The sequence below is a fragment of the Natator depressus genome, chromosome 6 (genome assembly GCF_965152275.1).
Source record: "Natator depressus isolate rNatDep1 chromosome 6, rNatDep2.hap1, whole genome shotgun sequence".
Lineage (NCBI taxonomy): Eukaryota > Metazoa > Chordata > Testudines > Cheloniidae > Natator > Natator depressus.
Genome location: NC_134239.1, coordinates 35152710 through 35173375, shown reverse-complemented (window position 1 = coordinate 35173375; position 20666 = coordinate 35152710). Strand labels below are relative to the sequence as shown.

The window sequence follows — 20666 nt, the reverse complement described above, 5'->3', positions numbered from 1 at the left end:
AAAAAAAATCTAATGACAACCCCACCAACTCTGAACTCAAGCATTACTTTAGAAGGCAAAGGAATACAAGAAGTGACTCAGTTCATGTACCATGGCAGTGACATGCAAGCCAAGGGGATGTTCAGTGGGAAATAATGTCACAATTGGGAAGGGAGCAGCTACATTTATCACCTTTAAAGGTACAGACAGTCAGATAAATGCCTTCAAAATCAAATGCTTTAAAAATAATAGGTATTAAATGGAATGAATTTATAAAAATTCCGAGATCTGACAGACAATTCATCAACTCCTTACCTTTTAATTTATCCGGAAAAGAAGATGAAAATATTTGGGTCATGTTAAGGATGAAGACAGAGCATCTGCCATGGCAGGAATGCCATTGGACAGTGGGAGAAACTTGCAAAGAGTTGTTCATGCCCTAAGCAACATCTGACAGCATGGGGAGGATTCAGATTAAGATATATGTAACCGGGAATTCATTGAGATGAACCTCTGCATATTCACACTTCCTGCCCATCTTCCTCATTTCTTCAGAGGCTAGAAATTCCTAAATTAATTGAAGAAACTAAAAGGTTCCCCACCTGGCTACGGGCAGGTGGAGGGTCCTCAAATCCACGTGGGCTCTCCCCATCTGGGCTCAGGCAGGGGGAAGGGAGTTGCCTCAGAGCCTCAGCCTGGCCCTCAGTGTAGATAATTTTTGCAGATTGTGGATTGGATGTGGATACACATTTGTGTATCCGCGCAGGGCTCTAAAAATAATACCGAAAGTCCTTGGGAACTCATGTGGCTTTCCTAAATTGTTTTCAAGCAGCAGAACCAAAAAATAATATTTCCTTACACTCTGAAAGCTGAATCTAGCATTAAAACTATAATATAAACTCAGTTTGAAGGACCAATTTCAATTTTTTGTTGTACTGTATCTAACTTTTGCTTGTAGACTTATGTTCAGCTGGATGCACAGCTGAGTAGCAGATATTGTCAATAGAGGGAAAAAGGAACTAGTTAGAGCTCCACATCAAAGAGAGAATGAGGGCAGAATAAAAGTTAATGGATATTCTCTTAAGGGTGACATTATTCTGCTTCTGGTTTGATTCTTTTTGATTTTTTTCTCAGAAGAAAAGGATTTCCAGCCTTTAGATGTCAGAAAAATACTTAAAGTTAATTTGATGATCATGTCAAGTTTTCAGAATGAAATTTTATTTTGGTTTGTTTGAGGTTGCCAAGAAATCACTCCCTGTATGAAAATATCCATCAGCAAATGAATTTTTAGCATATAGTTTTGACAAAATAGACCCCTGTATTCACTCACTAAATACTATTGTAATAATCTTTGTACAAAATATGCCTTGTAAGTTAACTCAAAGCTTGTCTCTTTCACCGACATAAGTTGGTCCAATAAAAGATACTGCCTCATCCACCTTGTCTGTTTCAAGATTTCATACTGTCATTCGAACATAGGAATTTTATATTTGTATTCATTTATATTAGAAATTGGTCTGAGCTACTCTAAGGGTTGGGATTTTTGTTTGATGTTTGATCCAGGTTTGGATTCTCACATATACATATTACACTCAAAAGCTGAGAAGTGTTTGGGGTTGTGGTTTGTGCTCATATCTACTTTTATAGGCTTTGAAAAAGGCTTTAGGAGAAGTAATCCTTAGCTAGCATATTTTATTGCTTGGGATTTTAAAACGTACCTGTCTTGAATATGATGAAAACCATGTCTCGTGATAAAAATTGCAAGGAAGATGGATGCTGTTAGGGGGCTTATTCCTTCACCCACTTACTTCTCTGGTCCTTCTCTCATGAACAGAGAGCAACAATACCCGAAGTCCAAAGGTGCAAACAATTTGATGTTTATTGGGGTGAACTTCCAGAAAGCATGATTCCAGTTTCCTTCCTTAGTGTCCCCCTTCCCAGCTCCGACACCACAGAGCCTTACACCTGTGTCCCTGTTTCCATTCCTGCCCTTAGGCAAACATGATTCCAATTTCACCCAACCATCCACCCTCACACTTCCTGATTGACTGCAGACTATATAGTAAAAGTGAGTTCTGCTTAGCTATACCTTAACCAATCATTTTACTGAAATTTAACTAACCAATCCTAACATATTGTAACATGATTATGTACCCAATTATATCCCACCACCTTAATTAGTTTACACCCAGCAAAATTAATTATACAGCAGACAGAGACAATCACAGAACCAGACAGAGATTATACAGACAAACAATAGCAAAGTGGGAACTATAATGACAAAACAATACAGAAATGAGGATTTCACACCCCAGCTATTGGTAAGTGAGTTCTTGCCAGACAGGATGCTATCAAACTAAATTTCCTTTTATATTTTCTAGGCACTTCCCTTTCTCTGGAGGCAATGGGCATTATCAGGACAGGACTGTATTCCTAACAGCCCAATAGCACCTTATTTCAATGTGACTAGTTTGGAATGTGAGGATGTGACCGGTCGCTTCCCAGCTTATGGCTGCCTCTGTTGCTTAGCCAAAGGCCTTAGCCTAAGAACAGGGCCTCAGACTGTAAGAGAAGGACCTTACACTGGCAGACAGTGATTTTGATTCTTTCTTTTATACCTCTAGAACTAGCCAAGTGATAAGAACACCTAAATTCTTAGAGTATAGGCCTTTACAGACAGGCCTGAATATCTATATCCTAACACTCCACTCCTTTTTTTTTTTCTTTTTCTTTTGGGATCCTCCTGCCCAGGTATTCCTGGAAAAGCATAGGACATATGGCGATACATTTCCTGATAGGGCTGGGCATGAAGGTGGAAGGTGTCAATATTCCATTTGTCCCACTGCCCCTTGTGTTGTATAGTGCGCTGCACCTTCTCTCATATGGGCATACCACACCTATTCCAATTAGTGTTCCAGACTTCTCATTATAGTGGGCCCGAGAAGGTTGGGTCCGGGTTGTCTAGCACACTGTAGGGTAAAGGCCTATACTCTAAGAATTTAGATGTTCTTATCACTTGGCTAGTTATAGAGGTATAAAAGAGAGAATTAAAATCACTGTCTGCCAGTGTAAGGTCCTTCTCTTACTGTCACAGTAAGAGAAGGACCTTACACTGGCAGACAGTGATTTTGATTCTTTCTTTTATACCTCTAGCTAGCCAAGTGATAAGAACACCTAAATTCTTAGAGTATAGGCCTTTACAGACAGGCCTGAATATCTATATCCTAACAGATGCTTTCCCTTTTTCACATGCGCTAAATTTAAAGATTATTTCTGTGTCTTTTTAATGAAGTGTTCTTTTAATGAAGACCTCTGAAATATATTTTATACTTATCTTTAGGTGCATATAGACAGTATTGCACTGTAAAATCATCATAGCATTTAACAAAAAACAGCTCTATGGATTTAGGAGAGTCTACGTTTATAGAACTGCAGCAGTTTAAAACTAAAATTGCACAAATATTTTATTTCTAGTTTCCTGTTCAGTATAGCCCCTGTAGGAAAAGTTTGCAGAGCATACAAAAGAGAGAGGCAGCATCAAAGCGTAAGGAGAGGCTGTTTGTGCTGTGTGTGTGTGTGTACAGCACCTAATATCACAGAGTCTTGGTCCTTGACTGGGGCTTCTAAGTGCAACCACAATACAAATACTTGATGATACTTCAGTCTCATATCTTGTAATATAGCTTACATGAGATGACATTTGTACATGTCTGTGTTCATCAGGCTGGTTGTTTTGCACATTACTTGCTTAAACCAAGAATTTGGTTCAGTAAAAATGTTTATGTAGCACAGAACACAAAGTTTTGCCCAAGGTTCACTGCTGCAGACAGAGCCATATGGAGTTTCCCTCTGTTCCCAGACAGGATTGCATGCATTATGTCTGTTCTACACTCAAATACTGAGCCTACTCTCCTGACAAAATACCACACTTGTAAAATTTGATAATCATTTCATACCCCTTTACAACCCTTTCACGCTTACACAGAGAATACCACCTAAGCCTGTATGTTCCTCTACCCATCATTAGATCCACAGACTGCTTTGTATCCCACCTCACTACTGAAAATGACCGTGGCAAGAAGACCCCAGTGCCCTGCTACTGACACAACCTATACAATTCTGTATTGAAATCATGCAGACTGGAAGCTCCGGGTACACATATACCTCTTTCCTTTGATCACACATGTGGGGGGGACTCAGACCCAGATCTCTTCATATTGCAGTCACAGCTCTATGACACTTCTCAAACTCATCCCTGGATGTCTTCATATCACAAACACACCTTTACCAACCTGTCTCCACCATTCGGTACAGCTACACCTAACACTGAAAGTAACTGGAGTGCATGTAGATCAATGATTCTCAACCAGGGGTATGTGTACTCCTGCGGGTATGTAGAAGTCTTCCAGGGGGTACATCAACTCATCTAGATATTTGCCTAGTTTAACCACAGGCTACAAAAAAGCACTAGCAAAGTCACTACAAACTAAAATTTCATACAGACAAATGACTTGTTTATACTGCTCTATATACTATACACTGAAATGTAAGTACAATATTTATATTCCAATTAACTTATTTTATAATTATATGGTAAAAATAAGAAAGTAAGCAAGTTTTCAGTAACAGTGTGCTGTGACACTTCTGCACTTTTATGTCTGATTTTGTAAGCAAGTGAGGTGAAATTGGGGGTACGCAAGACAAATCAGACTCCTGAAAGGGATACAGTAGTCTAGAAAGGTTGAGAGCCAGTGATGTAGATAATTCCCAGTGGCTCTTGCCACCTCCAGGGGGGTAGAATTTAAGGTTGTGTGGGTGTATGCTTTAACTTTTTATTTCCTGGTTTTCAGAAGTTTGTTTTGCTGAACTTGACATTTTGGAAGGGCGTGAGCTATCACTGGACAACTTAACTCTGGATTAACAAAGCTTTTGCATTTCATTACTATAGTGGTTTAACTGTACTAGTATTATTATGCCAGTAAAATTCATCATATAGATAGACCCTAAATCTTTCCTGCCCCATTCTCCTTCCCTTAGCACAGCATCTCCCACGGAGGATGATAGAAGTAGATTTTTTCCTAAGTTTGCTGAAAAATGTACACATACAGCTGGCAGTGTTCAGAAGTCACATGTACTCACTGCCTTCCCACTGTTTACTAATCTGTACCAATCGTGAGCATTTTGAGAATATGAACTACAGTCACGTTAAGAAAAGTAATTACAGCATTCATATAGAATTGAATATACTGAAGATTCTGTAAATTTAAACTTGGTATGAAAATTTGGAGCTGTCATCACAGCATTTGTCATCAAAAAGAGGTGGAACAACACTCTCTCGCCAGCTGACAGATATTGCCTGAGTGAGTGTTAAGGCTAATTCCCCACTCTGGCACTTCGAGTGCAGAAGGTGTAGGCCCGCAAGGATTCTAAAAATTAATACTGGCCACTCCAGGCTTGTATTAAACTCCCAAGGTTACAGCTTTTCTCTGACCTTGGATTGGTAGATGCTGCCACCACCCAAGTGCAGAACTCCTTTGAGAGCCCAGGAAGGCGACTTGGGAATTCCTTTCTGTGGGGTACCCTCAGGGAAGAGCTGAGGGGGGGGAAAAGGGAAATCAGCTGTTGCCACCAGCTAATTAAACAACATGTGCACAAACCTCTTAAGACACAAAAATTCAATACTGTTCTTAAAAAAGGTACATTTTATTAATATAAAAAAAAGAAAGAAAATACATCTGGGAACTCAGGCTATTGCTAGATTTTAAAAGATCAACTACAAGAATTAAGGACCAAGAATAGCTTTCTTGAGGTTCAGCTTAAAGGTTACAAGCAAAATAAAAGCACCTGGGGCTAGCACAGAGGAGTCCGCAAGCCATAAAGAAATAGAGAGATAAACCTAATTGCATCTTCCTAAACATTTCCTGATCTACTTACATATCTGGGGTTTTAAATGAGTAGTTTCTAGGTATGATACCGAGGATTTTTTATACCTGGCCCCAAGCTTTTTACAGCATCACTGCTGCCCTGTCTCCTCCTCCCCAGGAGAACAACAGACAGACAAAAGGGGAGTCTTTTTTTTCAATTTTAAAAAATTCTAGCCTTCCCATTGGCTCTTTTGGCCAGGTGCCCACTCACTTTCTTTTATGTGTGCATAGCAGTGAAACTTTTTAACCCTTTACAGGTAGAGCAATTAGAGAACAGCTACTAAGAGGGATTTTATAGCGACTGGTTAGCTGGGTGCCCATAAAAGGGAACTACCCCCCCCTTCATTTATCACAGAGAGATTCTATTGAAATTTGCTTTTCTGCGCTGGGATGTATCTATATAGGCATCTCAAAAACTATAATTTTTAAGAACAAAATTATCAGACTTTAGTATTGGCAGAAATTGGTCTGTCTTGGTAATAACAAAGTGTATATGTAGTCTTTAGGTTTTTTCACTGTAAGGTATTTTCTCTATCCCTGGAATCGTTGTGGCTCTTTCTTCACCCTCTCCAGTTTTTGAACCATCTTTTTAAAATGCAGACACCAGAACAGGACATGGTATTCCAGTATTTCTCGCCAATGCTGTACACAGAGGTAAATCACCTCCTACTCCTGCTTTCTACTCATTTTTATATATCTGAGGATCGCACTGGGAGCTCTTGTTTAATTACTCTGACCCCTAAATCCTTCTCGGCTTCACTGCTTCTTAGGAAACAGTCCCTCATTTTGTAGGTATGTTTCTAGATGTATAACTTTGAACTTGACTGTATTAAAACATTTTGTTTGGATGTGTTCAGTTTACCAAGTGAATCAGATTGCTCTGTGCTACTGCCCTATTCACATAATTATTTATCACTCCGCTAATCTTTGTTTCATCCACAGATTTTATCAGCAGTGATTTTATATTTACCTACATATCACTGACGGAAATGTTGAATAGTGTCCAGCCTATTACTGATTCCTGTGGACTCTGTTCCCTCTAAGCTGTGCGCGCGCACACAGATCCTAAACCCTGCGCACATGGCAAACACTGCACGCACAAAAATTTGCACAGAAGAAATTTTTTGCGCACGCAGCCCGTCAAAAATTAGAGGGAACATTGCCATGGAACCCTCCTCAATAATGATTTCCCATTAGCAGATTTTTTTTGAGATCTGTCAGTTAGACAGCTCTTAATCCATTTAATTTTTCCTTCATTGATATTATTTAGTATTAATTTTTTTTATCAGAATGTCATGTGGTACTTAGTCAAATGCCTTTCAAAAGTGTCTGTATTGCACCAATGCAGTTACCTTTATCAGCCAAACTTGTAATCCCAAAGGATGAAATCAGGTTTGTTTGACTAGATCTAATTTCCATAAAACCATGTTGTGATTGGCATTAATTGTATTTCTATCCTTTAATTCTTTTTCAGTTGAATAATGTATCAGTTTTTCCATTATTTTGCCCAGGATTGCTATCAGGCTCACCAGACTGTAGTTACCTGGGTTATCTTGCTTTCCCTTTTTGAATTTTTGCACAACATTAGCGCTTCTTTCATCTTCTGGAATTTCCCCGGTATTCCAAGATTTATTAAAAGTTAACATCAGTGCGCCAAAGATCTCCTCAGTCTTTTTTGGGAGTCTTCAGTGCAAGTTATCTGGGCCAGCTAATTTAAAAACAGTTTATCCTTAGTAGATGTTGTTTAACATCCTCCTCATTACTAGTAGACTGGAAGGAGGAGGCAGTCTACTGCTATTGATAGGGCACTGGAGGTGAAGGAGGAGGTAGAGGCATTGAGGTCTATTGATAGAGCACTGGATTGGAACTTGGGAGACTTGGATTCTGTTCACAGGTCTACTCCTGACCAGCTGTGTGACTGTGAAAATCACTTCAACTCTCTGTGCCTCTGTTTCCCATTTTACCTTCCTGTGTCTTTTCTGTTTCGATTGTGAGCTCTTTGTGGCAGGGATTGTCCCTAAATAGGACAACATGGTCCAGATCTTGTTTGGGGCTTCTAGGTGCTGCTGTAATACAAATAATGGTGACCTGAGCTGAAGAACTAGTAAAATGATGACCTGACGAGTTCAGAGACAGAAAAATGGGCAGTTGAGAGAAGGAATATTATGCAGCCTGTTTAAAATTAGTGTTTGTTTGGTAATACCTACTTTACAGCAATGCATTATGTGTTGCTAGAAAGAATGGCTTTGTGAAAGTTTCAACTTCCATTTAAGATGTGAGAGGTTATAATCAGTACATATGCTCTGAGATCTTCAATACGTTCCCTAGCAAAACCAGAGAGGATCAGATTTAGCTTTCCTAATATTTTCCTATAAAACCCAAATTAGTACATGGGACTTCTGTGGTTGGTGAGAAAAATCTTTTTGGCCTTCAAAACCTTCTTTAAGACTCTGCTTTGCCGTTGTGAAGCGTACAAAAACAACAGGTAGGCTGCTGGTATGCTAAGACCACAGCCCTCTGTGCTGACCATATTTCTGTTTCCTTTTACTCTCCCATCTGTCTGTATCCATCTGTTGATTCTCTTATCTTATATTTAGATTTTAAACTCTTTGGAACAGAAACTGTCTTTTTGTTCTGTGTTGGTACAGCACCTAGCACCTGGGGTCCTGGTCCATTACTGGAGCTCCTAGGCGTCATGATAATACAAATAAATAATAAAGTAGGTACAAACTCAGTTTTTAAAGTATTCTTTCCAAGTCAACTTTAAACATATAAATGTCCCCTGCAGGATTTGCAGTTTGTTTATTTCAGCATTGTGAATTTGAAAGCGATATTGGAAAAGGTTTAGGTGTTTAAAATTATTGTACTAGAATTATCTCAAGTTGTGTAACTCCTGGAAATAAAATATATGACAAAGCTTAATGTTCCTTCAAGCTTTGGAGCTGTGCTGAACTATACAAGTAGATATGCTTTCATAAAAAGATACAGGGACAGAGTTGGGAAAATGTCTTTAAAAACCCGTCAGGCAACAAGTTATAACCAGCAGTTTATAAACATTGGTTTAGATGAGGCTTAACGCCTTTAAAAAGTGTTAGCTGGTCATGCTCAGCCCTAAAGGGGAATCTAGGGTTGACTATGAACCGGTAACACATTTTTAAAGGTATTAAACCCCATCTACACTAGACAACGTAGTAGCTAATACATTTTTAGTTACAACCTATTTTTCTAGTTTAGACCTGGCCTAAGAAAGCAGTTGAGAGTAATTAATGGAAACTTATTTGCTTCCTTGATTAAATTATGGAATGTAATTCCATAGCTTTAGAAATATATGAGCAGCTTTATTTATCTGTTCTTTTAGCTCAACTGTTGGAGTATGCATGTTGGATTGTTAGGAATAAAGTTCTTTTCTATTTCATAAATTGCAGGAAATATGAAGCAGTCACCTACCATTAGACTCAGAATGTTATAAATACACAACCATCTTGTCTGGCTTGGTATTTGATAGAAACTGTGTTCTAGTTCCAAGAATTCTGCAAATAAGTGAAACAATATGAAAATGTTTATTTTTTAAACTTCTGCTTCTCATTGTTTATTGTACAGAAGAACCCACATGACCTTTCGATTACATTCTTATTAATAGTGATTTTTGTCTGGTGTGGAATTTTAGTAAGAAAACATATTTTTACTGTTCTGACTTAATAACTAGACTCATGTTAATCAGCTTCTCATTACTGTCTAGTAAGTTATATTTGTATTGACTTTTAAGGTTTCCTTCTGTGTTGTTTTCACTGATAAATGTTACGCAAAAGTATCTTAGTGTTTTTATGGAAACTGCATGTCATTCATTATTTTAATTCCTTTGAGGCATGCATTTTCCTCAATTTTGATTTTTTTACTTCCTTTCCGGTTTATTTGAAAACATGGAATTTCCCTGTCAGCCAGTATGGCTCAGACATTTTAGCCAGGATTATGACATTTTCTTTGCTAAACGACGTATTTTTGTTGCTAGTGAAATAAGCAGATCTAGAAGGAATAAATTATATTTCTAATCTTAACCCATGCAAAGTTCCTTTTGACATCAGTGGGAATTAAATAAGCATAAGGACTGTGAAATCAGCATTGATAGCTCACTGCTCTCAGTTCACTACACACCTTTGATTATATTCTGAACCTAGCAGACTGTATTTCCTTTGCACTTGCCTGTGCAGCCCTCTTTTCCCCTTCACATTATAATTTAGGTGTAATTTTCATTTATCCGTCATTTATAGTAGCCCCCCTAGCAATGGTTTATTCAAGTTAGACTAATACAATTGGCATGTAAATAACTCTTGTTTTAATATACATTCAAAAAACTGTGTTAAAAGAATATTAAGGTTGTAAACTCGAGCACTGAGAAGTTGGGAAATGCCAGTATTAAGGTTGCAGATTTAATTCAACCCCCTTATGTGTTGTGATAGTATATGATCATATAATTAAAGACTATGTTTTCTGCAGGATCCCTGTCTCATCAGTGTACAGGCTAGACCTTGCTCACAGAATAGGTATTTCTTCTTTGGGTTATGGTCTAAGTTCCCTGGAAGCTGTGCAGCTGCGCAGCAGCCTATTTAGCGCTGCGCAGGCACTCAAGGAACCCGTTCGGGGACCTGCTGAGCGGAGGGGCGCCCCTCCCCTGGCCCCAACTCTGCTGCAGCGCGGCCAGAGTGGCCCGGACCCAGCTGCGGATGGGTTTCCTGGGGCAGTTCTCCCCTGGCCTGGACCTGCTAGGGCCGGGGGAAGGGCGCCTATCCTGCAGCCCCAACCCCAGAGCTGCCGCGGCGGGGAGAGGCACCTCTCCCCTCCCAGCCCCAGAGCTGCCACGGCGGGGGGAGAGAGCCGGGGGGAGCTGTAGCCCCTGAGCACCCTCCTGCACCCCAAACCCCTCACCCCCTGCCCCACCCCCAGAGCCCTCACCCCCTGCATCCCAATCTTCTGCCCCAGCCAAGATCCCCTCATCCCCAGCCCAACCCCAGAGCCTGCACCCCCAGCCGGAGTCCTCACACCCCTGCACCCCAACCCTCTGCTCCAGCGCTGAGACTCCTCCCATACTCCAAACCACTCGGTCCCACCCCCACCACATGAATTTTGTTATGTCACACATCACCTCCATATTGGTGCACATAACAAAATTCATTCCGCACATGGGTGGAAAAAATTAGAGGGAACACTGGTTATGATCCCAGTGTGTATTCCACTCTGGGATGTGCACATGCTACATGCACCTGAGACCAGAAGACTTTGCTAGCAGCGTCCATTGGTCCACGCCTGCGTTCCTCGTCTCCTTGTTCCATTGGTCCAAGCCTCTGTCCCTCATCTCCTTGAGATCCGACCTGAGGGCATAAGGGGCAAAGCAGATGGACTGTCTCTCCAGTTGCTCTCTACCACTCATGATCTGAGACAGAACTTCAGTATCCACAGGGTTAGCTAACATTCCTCTTGTTCAAACTTTGTCCTCATCTGTAAATAGCTTTCAAGATCTGTTAGTTTTTATAGTTAGTGTATTTTTAGTAACTGTTAATAGTTAGGATTTGGGGTCCTTCCCTCCCTTCCTCATACAGGGTTCCTAATATGCTGAGGATCCCAGGTTCAAGAATTGTTATCTTGCCGCAGGGACTTTCTGGTCACTGATGACCACAACAGGTGCCTCTGTTGCCTCGAGGAAGCTTCTCCTCCCAGTGCAGCATCTGCCCGTCCTTTCCAAGCTGAAACTCTCAAGCCCGGAAGTACAGGTTCTGAAGATTCCTAGTAGACCATGCAATGAGGCCGCAGTCCGAACCTGGCCAGTCAGGCTCCCCTGTACGTTGGTTGAGGCCTCCGAGAACGTCCCTCTGAGCACAGTGGTCTCCAGCTCCAGAGTCAAATGGAGTACAGCTAACAAACAAAGGCAGGAGGAAGGTGAGATCAAATAATCTTACAAGAAATGTGAGAAATCCCCCTCCCAAATCATGATCCTAAAAGAGGACCTCTTCTCTGACATCCTGTAAGTAGGCTGAGACTCCATCCCCCAATATGGGGGTATCAGAAACTCACAAGGAGCACAGTACTGGTTTCCCAGTACCAAAGACCAAGAGCATCCTGAAGCTGGCCCTCAATGAAGGAGTACAGTTGTCTTTGGTACCAGAAAGGGATGGAAGGTGGTGAATGCCTCCTACAGCATCAGTACCGATGCAGCCTGAGGAGGAGCTATCAGTGCCAGAGACTGCGGCAAGACCAACACCACTGACACCATCGAAGGAAAGAAGCCCAGCCCGCTCCCTCACTTCAGGGACATTAACATGTATCGTGTTCTGTACCATGTACAGAATCTCTGATACTGTTGGATCTGACCCTAACCAGGGAGGTCCTCACACCTAACCAGGGAGGTCCCCAAAGGCATTCACCAGTACCATCGACCAGCAGGGGCATAATAAGACTCCTGATATCATTGGGACTGCCTATTCGTGTTGAAGCCACCTCAGACGAGTCTGGTGTCCGTGGGAGAGCTTCACCACTCCCCTCTACACAAGGGATTAGCTCAAATAGAGGGTCCTGGATATCATGGGTGCCATCCCACTCAGTACAAGTGGTATCCTCCCTTATGGGGACTACTACCCTAATTTCCCTGTGACCCCTCACATTGGCCTTATTGGGGTTCTAGGGAAATTAGGGGTCCATACATAAGTCACTCTGAAAACACCAGATCCCATTTGGAATCAAGGCAAACTTCTTCATGGAGGGAAGAACTTCGGCTCCTCCAAGGATAAATGGAGGAGGAAGAGAAACCAGATTAGACAGAAATGCCCGCACCGATAGGGTTCTCATCTTTGTCCGCAGACAAGGCAGTCGCATCAGCCTTGCCATCACCACCTGATAACTACAGGCAGTTGCAGGACCTCCTGATGAGGATTGCAGATACATGCCAGATCCCCATGGAACAAGTACAGGACAGGACCCATCCGCACGAGCTACTGGACATTCTTCAGAGTGTTGGTCCTACTAAGGTGGCACTACCAAGGACTGGCCAAGACAATCTGGCATGCTACAGCTACCTGTGCTCCCACCCCAAAGACAATGGAGGAGAAATACTTCATACCAGCTAAGAGAGCAGAATAATTACTCGACCACCCCAGTTCTAACTTGCTATTGGTGCAGGCTGTAGCTAAAAGAAACAGACAACACCAAACTAAATCTACACCCTCTGAGAAAGAGGTGAAATGTTTAGATCTTTGGAAGAAAACTTTACTTTGACATGATTACAGTGCTGCAAAGCAAATTGCCAAGTGTTAATGTTGAAATTTATGTAATAAATTATAATAAATTCTTGGAGTTTACCAACAAACTGTCGCAAGAGGATAGGTTACAGTCCCTGTCAATTATTGATGAAGGTAAATTGTTGGCTAGATCAGACCCCAAACCTCAGTAGATGTAACAGATGCAGTCTCCTACTAAATGGTGACTTTTGTAATCATGCATTAGGCATTGTGGCACCAGTTGTCCAGATTTTCCCAGGAGGTTCAATCCACCATAGAGCTTCTGAGAGAAATAATCTGTTCGTCAAAAAGAGAGATGAGTCACTACTTTCCCTGAAAGACTCAAGAACAACCCTCTGTTCACTGGGTATCTCCCACCTCTCTGTTCTCCTACCAGGGTCTGGGTTATTGTCTCCTGGTGGGAGAACAGAGAGATGGTCTGCTTTGGGGTTCAAAAGACTGATCACAGACAGTGATCCTACTAAGGTGGGATGATCACGTAGCACAGGGTACCTGGATCACCAAGAATTCCAGTTACACATAAATCTTCTGGAGCTGTGTTCAGTCAGGAGTGCTGAAAGTAGGGATGATAAGCACCCCTTGGCTTGAAGTGGTTTCCATTATATACAGGGTTTACAGTTTTGTTCAATGGCTTTCAGCATCCCCACTACAAAAATTGTTCAAATGTCACTGTGGTGCAGTACACGAAGCCTGCAAGCAGTTCCTACCATTTATTCAACCCTTACATGTCCAAGTCATGTTGAACAACGTTACTACATTAACAAATGGGAGCAAGGTCCACCCCTCTTTGCAAAGAAGTGATTAGTCTCTGGAACTGGTGTATATGACACTAGACCAGCCTCTTGGCAGCGCACCTCATAGGGGTACACAGTACATTAGCAGACAGCCTCAGCAGACATTTTTCCAGAGACCACAAATAGTAATTACATGATTCCGTGGGATGGAGCATCTTTCAACAGTGTTGCTATCTTTGTATGTCAAGAGAACAAGAAATATCCCATCTATTGCTCCAGAACAGCTCAAGGCTATGACTCCAGAGGGCGTTGGACAGCTGATGTGAGTTTTTAATCATCCCTCTCTTACCCCATGTTCTGAAGAAGATTAAACAAGGGAACATTAGTGATCTTGATTGCTCCTAAGTAGCCCAGGTAGTTCTTGTTTCTGAATATTCTCCAGGTGTCTGTGCACCCATGCATCTGGATTTAGCTCTTCACTGACCTGTTGACCCGGGACAGAGACAGGATCAAATACTCCAACCCAGCATCCCTCCATCTAACAGCATGGTATTTACATTTAAAGTCATGCTCTGTGGAGGTGCACGTGCATGTATGAACTGTGATGTTTTTAGAGGCTTGTAACTTGGGCAGATTTTCACAGTGATGGCAAAGCATTTGTCCCTGAAACCACAGCAGCTCCCTGCCATATTTCAGATCCCTTCTTCGAAGCAGGGAGATGCTAAAGCTTCCCAGTAGAAGTTTTTTTAACACGTACTTTTGCCTAACCTCATTATTGAAAAATTTTGGACTGTTTTAGCTGAAATTAAAAAATTGTTATCATCCTGCGACAGGCATCCAGCATGGGATACTTCAGTGTAAATGTTTAGAACATAAGAACGGCCTTACTGGGTCAGACTAATGGTCCATCTATCCCAGTATCATGTCTTCTAACAGTGGCCAATGCCAGGTGCTTCAGAGGGAGTGAACAGAACAGGCAATCATAGAATGATCCTTCCCCTCGTCCGCTCCCAGCTTCTGGCAGTCAGAGACTAGGGGCACTAACAGCATGGGGTTGCAGCCCTGACTATTTTGGCTAATAGCAATTGATGGACCTATTCTCTATGAACTTATCTAATTCTTTTTGAAACTCAGTAGTAGTTTTGGCCTTCACAACATCTCCTGGCAACAAGTTCCTCAGGTTGACTGTGCATTGTGCGAAGTACTTCCTTTTGTTTTACACCTGCTGCCTATTAATTTCATTGGGTGACCCCTGGTTCTTGTTTTATATGAAGGAGTACATAACACTTCCATTTTCACTTTTTCCATGCCATGTCACTTGAAAAGGTTTTTTTCCACTGTTGCAGAAAGCTAATGTGCAGAAATACTTTGCAAATGATAATGTACGTCTTTAAATAAAAAATGAGTTGCATGTCAGAGTTTTAACAATTAATTTTGCATAAGTAAAGCTCAGCTTGAATTTGAATTACTTGTAGCAAAAAAAAAGTGTATTCTGTTTGAATTAATTTATTCAGATTTCTCAGTTTGTAATGTTACATTATAGTTCAGAAGATTAAATTGTGTGACTACTTCATGCATATTTAATTAGAGGACTGATAAGGAATTGTATAGAAAATAAGCTGTGACTGTTTTAAAGGAGAAAATTCTGGTCAAAGTAGCAATTAGAGTATCGGTTTTAGCAATTTACCTGTTATAAATGCACCGTACCACTAACTTTGGCCCCGTTGAGGGCAGCCAAAATAGCCCTTGTAATGCAAGTGTGTCATATATTTTTGGTTAGTCTGCTTGGATTTCTTTTGATGAATAATCTTCAGACTTGAAGGTACTTTCACGCTCTGCAATAGGCAACAGGAAGGGAAACCTATCCAGTTATATTAATAAGCACCAACCTGCAAAATGTTAAAAGTATTTTACCAGAATTTCAAGACCTGTTTCATCTTTCATATTATTATAGTCTCAATTTATTTTGTTAAGAGATGTTGCAAGGGAATATAGAAATAATTTTAGGGTGCAAAATCTCTTGTAAGGTCCACATCAGAATTTGGACTGAGATATTTTTCTCTCCATAAAAGTGCACAAGTCCTGTTGCCATCAGTGTTTGATCAATGCACCTGGAAAGACCTGAATACTGAATTGGGAGGGGGAGGGGGGGCAGATTCTCAGGTGGTGTAAATTGTCATGACTCCATTGAAATCTATGAAGCTATGACAGTCTACACCAGCTGATGATAGGCCTTAAGATCTGGTAGGTAGCTCTGTCCTTGTTTTGCAGAGTATCATTATGTACTGTTGTGCACAGATACTTTTATTTCTTGTATTTATTTTTTACATTTAATGTTTCAAGAAAACTTCTGCTATATTGTTAGAAACTATTTGTGATGTTTTTCTAAAATAGTATTACTGTTGTTTAACTATATTTTGGCATTTTCTTGTTTTCTTTAATTAGTTTTGTCAGCCTGCAGGATGGCAGTTGTCCAGAGAAAGAAAGCAGCCTACATTCTTTGTGGTGGTTTTGACCGATATAGACTCAGAACGGCACTACTGTTCATGCTTAACTTTCTATGAAGCAGAGATCAACCTGCAGGTAAATCTCTTGGAATCAAAAATAAAGAGCAAGAAAAGAGGCATTTAAAAAACAATAAATACTCATAATAGAGTGTTGTTAAATAATTTTAGTTCAGACAATATTCCTATATTCAGATGAGGGAATTTTTGTATGTTAAAAGTCTGTATATGGGTTTGGGGGTTTTTTTTGTTTAATTGAAAGGACACCTCAGAGTACTTATTTGAGATCCTTTTATTTGTTTTTACCCTCCACTATTTGAAAAAAATCGCTTAGAAGAATTAGAATAAAAGTGTTACTCCATACTGGGTTTTTTTTCCCTTTTTCTGTCTAGCAGTTATTTTTTGCATGTATTTTTTATGCAAGGTAAGACAGATGGTGGTGTTTTTTTCATTTACTTCCTTGTTTGTGTATTAGCATAGTGACTGTCATCTCTGCTCCATGAATAGAGTTTGTTAACTTTTGCTCCCTCTGCTGGCTGTCTCTCTCAGAATAACAAAATATTGTAGACCTATATGTTGTTTTAAATGTTAAATGTTGTGTATCTATGTACTGTATATATCTTCTTGTGGTTAATCTCATTTGTTTAGTTCCATTTATTAGCAAAACTAATGGATTAATAAAACAATAGATTTTTAGAAATGAAAGGATAGTCCTCAAATTATGCAATTTTGTTTAGGTAAATCAGTTTTTGGGTATTAACTATTTGGCAGTGATCCTTTTTAAATGTCTTATTAATTTTTTGACAATTTTAATCAATTCAAAAAAAGGCACTTTATTTCCCGTTTGGTGTAAATTAATTCAAATAGTCTATATTGTATCATATTATTTGGAATCCTTGGTAGGAAGAACCTAAGGACAAACTTAATGCACTTCATAATTATGAAATTTAGTTATGTCTGAAACTTTCCTTCCAACATATAGTATCACTGTAAATAATCACAAATAAATAAAATCTTGGTATTGTTTGTCACTAGTGTGTTTTCTAAAATTACGCATCTAGTACATGTGATCCAAAATTATTTGTTCCTTAAGAGCAGATAGATTTAATTGAAAAAACACTGCTATTATTTCACAATTAACTTTTTTTAAAAAAAAATTCTATTAGTATGATTTCCATGTTCCTGGAGTTGAAATATTACTCTATACTGCTACTGAAAACCTCACTGAATAATTTAAAAAAAAAAAAAAAAAGTTTGCTGAATAGCAGCAATTTTATATTGTACCTTTTAGACACAACTGGAATTTTAAGAATAGCAGGAGAAATCTTGGGTGCACTCTATTTCTTTAGCTCTACAGTTTTTTTAAGATGAGTTTCGGGCAAATAAACTAATTGAGTTGAATTGTAGAAATGTAGCCAAAAAACTGCATAGACTTTACTTCAGTACAGTTCATTGAAGATCTACGGATATTTTCATAGATTAAACTAAGAAAAAAGGCCTTTATGTCTTGTCTACTCTTCGTTTGTTTTTAAAGTATGGAAGGAAATATTCCATAGCAATGCTTTCATGGCTGATTAAAGCTTGCAAACAGGTACTCTTCATCATCATTGTGAATTTCATAATCTCTATACTAATTCTGGCTAGGTCATTATTGATGCTGCAGTTTCCAACAACTGCTTTTAATTAATTAACTTCTTGCAAGAAATACTCATTAAACAACTGGTCCCATATGAACTAAAAACTTTATTTCTAATATTGCCTAATAATTAGACAGATGCAAAAAAGTAGTAGGATCTTGGTCCATAGAGCGCTGTTCCTGCCCATCTTCTGAAGGATGCATATTTTTCAGATGAACTTGCTTTGGTGAAGCTTGTTCCGTGACTGCATTGTTTATAGCCAAACTTCCTGTTTCGTTATGAAGCCCAAAGATAATAAGTGGACGTGCCATATTACATGGTCATTAGACAAGAATTGAACACATGTACAACTTTAATGAAAGATAATCTTGTTGAAGCATTGAACTATGTAACTAAGTAATATAGCTTTGACCATCAGCTGTATGCCTCATTAAACAAATGAGTCTGTGAACTGCTGTGTCTGGGACCTAAATGATAAACAATGAAATCTTGGACAATAATTTTTAGTCTTGAGAACAATGCAGATTTGTATTTACCGTTCTAACTCACGAAAAGACTTTAAAAGGGTTGAGTTTCTGAAATAGTTACTTCAAAAAGCTAATAATGTTTTCAAGTCTACATGGACCTAATGTTGATTCAATAAGAAGATTATTTAAACACTAAAAGCAGCAATCTGTATTGTATTGTATTGTTTCATGGTACACTGTTTCCCTGCGAGATAGAGAACAGTAACAAGTATTTTTTCTAAATACCTTGAAACTCAACTGTGGAAACGGAACACTATACCTAAAAGCCTAGCAGCTGTAACACAGTAGGATCCTAGTATTAAATAAATTCACACTTCTCTTGTGAGCCTTTCAAAGGCTCTAAAATAGACAATCTTGCATCTAGATACTGAGATAAATTAACTGAGAACCTTGAATTTAACCTTGTGAAGTAAGCTCCCACTGTCCACATTCAGCCTTGTTTCTCAGTGCGACATTGTGTATGACCAAATGTATTCAATATAAAGCATATAAAATGTAGATTGCATTTTAAATTACATGGCCACTTATAGGTAGCATATATCCACCAGCTTATTTAGTTAGTTGAATATACATATTCTTCAAATGATTGCACATGTCGATTCCACTTAGATGTTTGAGCGCCTAGGGCATTCAGACTGGAGAGTTTTCTCTACTCATACCTGTTGGGATGGAGTATGTATCCTTGTGCCCAGCAGGAGGTATAAAGGATAAAGCCACCCTATACCTCCCTCAGTTTCTTCTTACCGTCCATTTCTAGAAGTCAGAGCTCCTTGTGTACTGTTGCAGTTGGGTGCTGAAATAAGAATTTCCATAGCAAGCTACAAAAGCGACCTTAGCACCAGATTAAAAAAAAAAGTATTAAAATGCCCCAGATTCCCCCTCAAACCCAACTCCTTAAAAACCCTTTCTGAATTCCATTACAGTAACTCCTCACTTAATGTTGTAATTCTGTTCCTGAAAAATGCAACTTTAAGCGAAACGATGTTAAGCGAATCCAATTTTCCCATAAGAATTGATGTAAATAGGGGGGTTAGGTTCCAGGGAAATTTTTTTCACCAGACAAAACACACAGTATAAGTTTTAAACAAACAATTTAATACTGTACACAGCAATGATGATTGTGAAACTTGGTTGAGGTGATGAAGTCAGAGGGTGGGATATTTCCCAGGGAATGCCTTACTGCTAAATGATGAACTAGAACAGCTGAGCCCTCAAGGATTAACACATTGTTATTAATGTAGCCTCACTCTCTACAGGGGAGGGGAGACAGCATGGCAGACAGAAACACACATCCTGTGTATGTGAGACAGAACATAAGAACATAAAAATGGCCATACTGGGTCAGACCAAAGGTCCATCAAATCCAGTATCTTGTCCTCTGACGGTGGTCAATGTCAGGTTCCTCAAAGGAATGAACAGACAGGTTATCATCAAGTGATCCATGCCCTGTCACCCAATCCCAGCTCCTGGCAAACAGAGGATGGTGTCCCCAGAGGCTAGGGACACCATTCCTGCCCATCATGGCTAATAGGTCCATCAGTGGCTATCTTTCATGAATCTATCTAGCTCCCTTTTGAACCCCGTTATAGTACTGGTCTTCACAACACCCTCTGGCAAGGAGTTCCAGAGGTTGACAGTGCATTGGGTGAAAAAATACTTCCTTGTGTTTGTTTTAAACCTGCTACCTATTAATTTCATTTGTTGGCCCCTTGTTCTTGTATTATGAGAAGAAGTAAATAACACTTCCTTATTTACTTTCTCTATACCACTCATGATTTTATAGACCTCTATCATATCCCCCCCTTAGTCGCCTCTTTTCCAAGCTGAAAAGTCCCAGTCTTATTAATCTCTCCTCATACGGAAGCCGTTCAAGACCCCTAATAATTTTTGTTGCCCTTTTCTGAATCTTTTCCAATTCCAGTATATGTTTTTTGAGATGGGGCGACCACATCTGCACGCAGTATTCAAGGTGTGGGCATACCATGGATTTATATAGAAGTAATATGATATTTTCTGTCTTATCTATCCCTTTCTGGATGATTCCCAACATTCTGTTCACTTTTTTGGCTGTCACT

The 20666-nt window shown here is 39.8% G+C and overlaps 1 protein-coding gene across 4 annotated transcripts in view; it reads left to right on the top strand.

Moving 5' to 3' along the window:
• The window catches only part of SBF2 (SET binding factor 2), a 563151-nt gene that overhangs the window by 232827 nt on the left and 309658 nt on the right, over positions 1 to 20666 (top strand). For all 4 annotated transcript variants that reach the window (XM_074955034.1, XM_074955032.1, XM_074955033.1 and 1 more), the window contains exon 3: positions 16369 to 16506. In XM_074955034.1, the coding sequence (XP_074811135.1) occupies positions 16369 to 16506 (138 nt within the window). The remainder of the gene's footprint in view (positions 1 to 16368; positions 16507 to 20666) is intronic.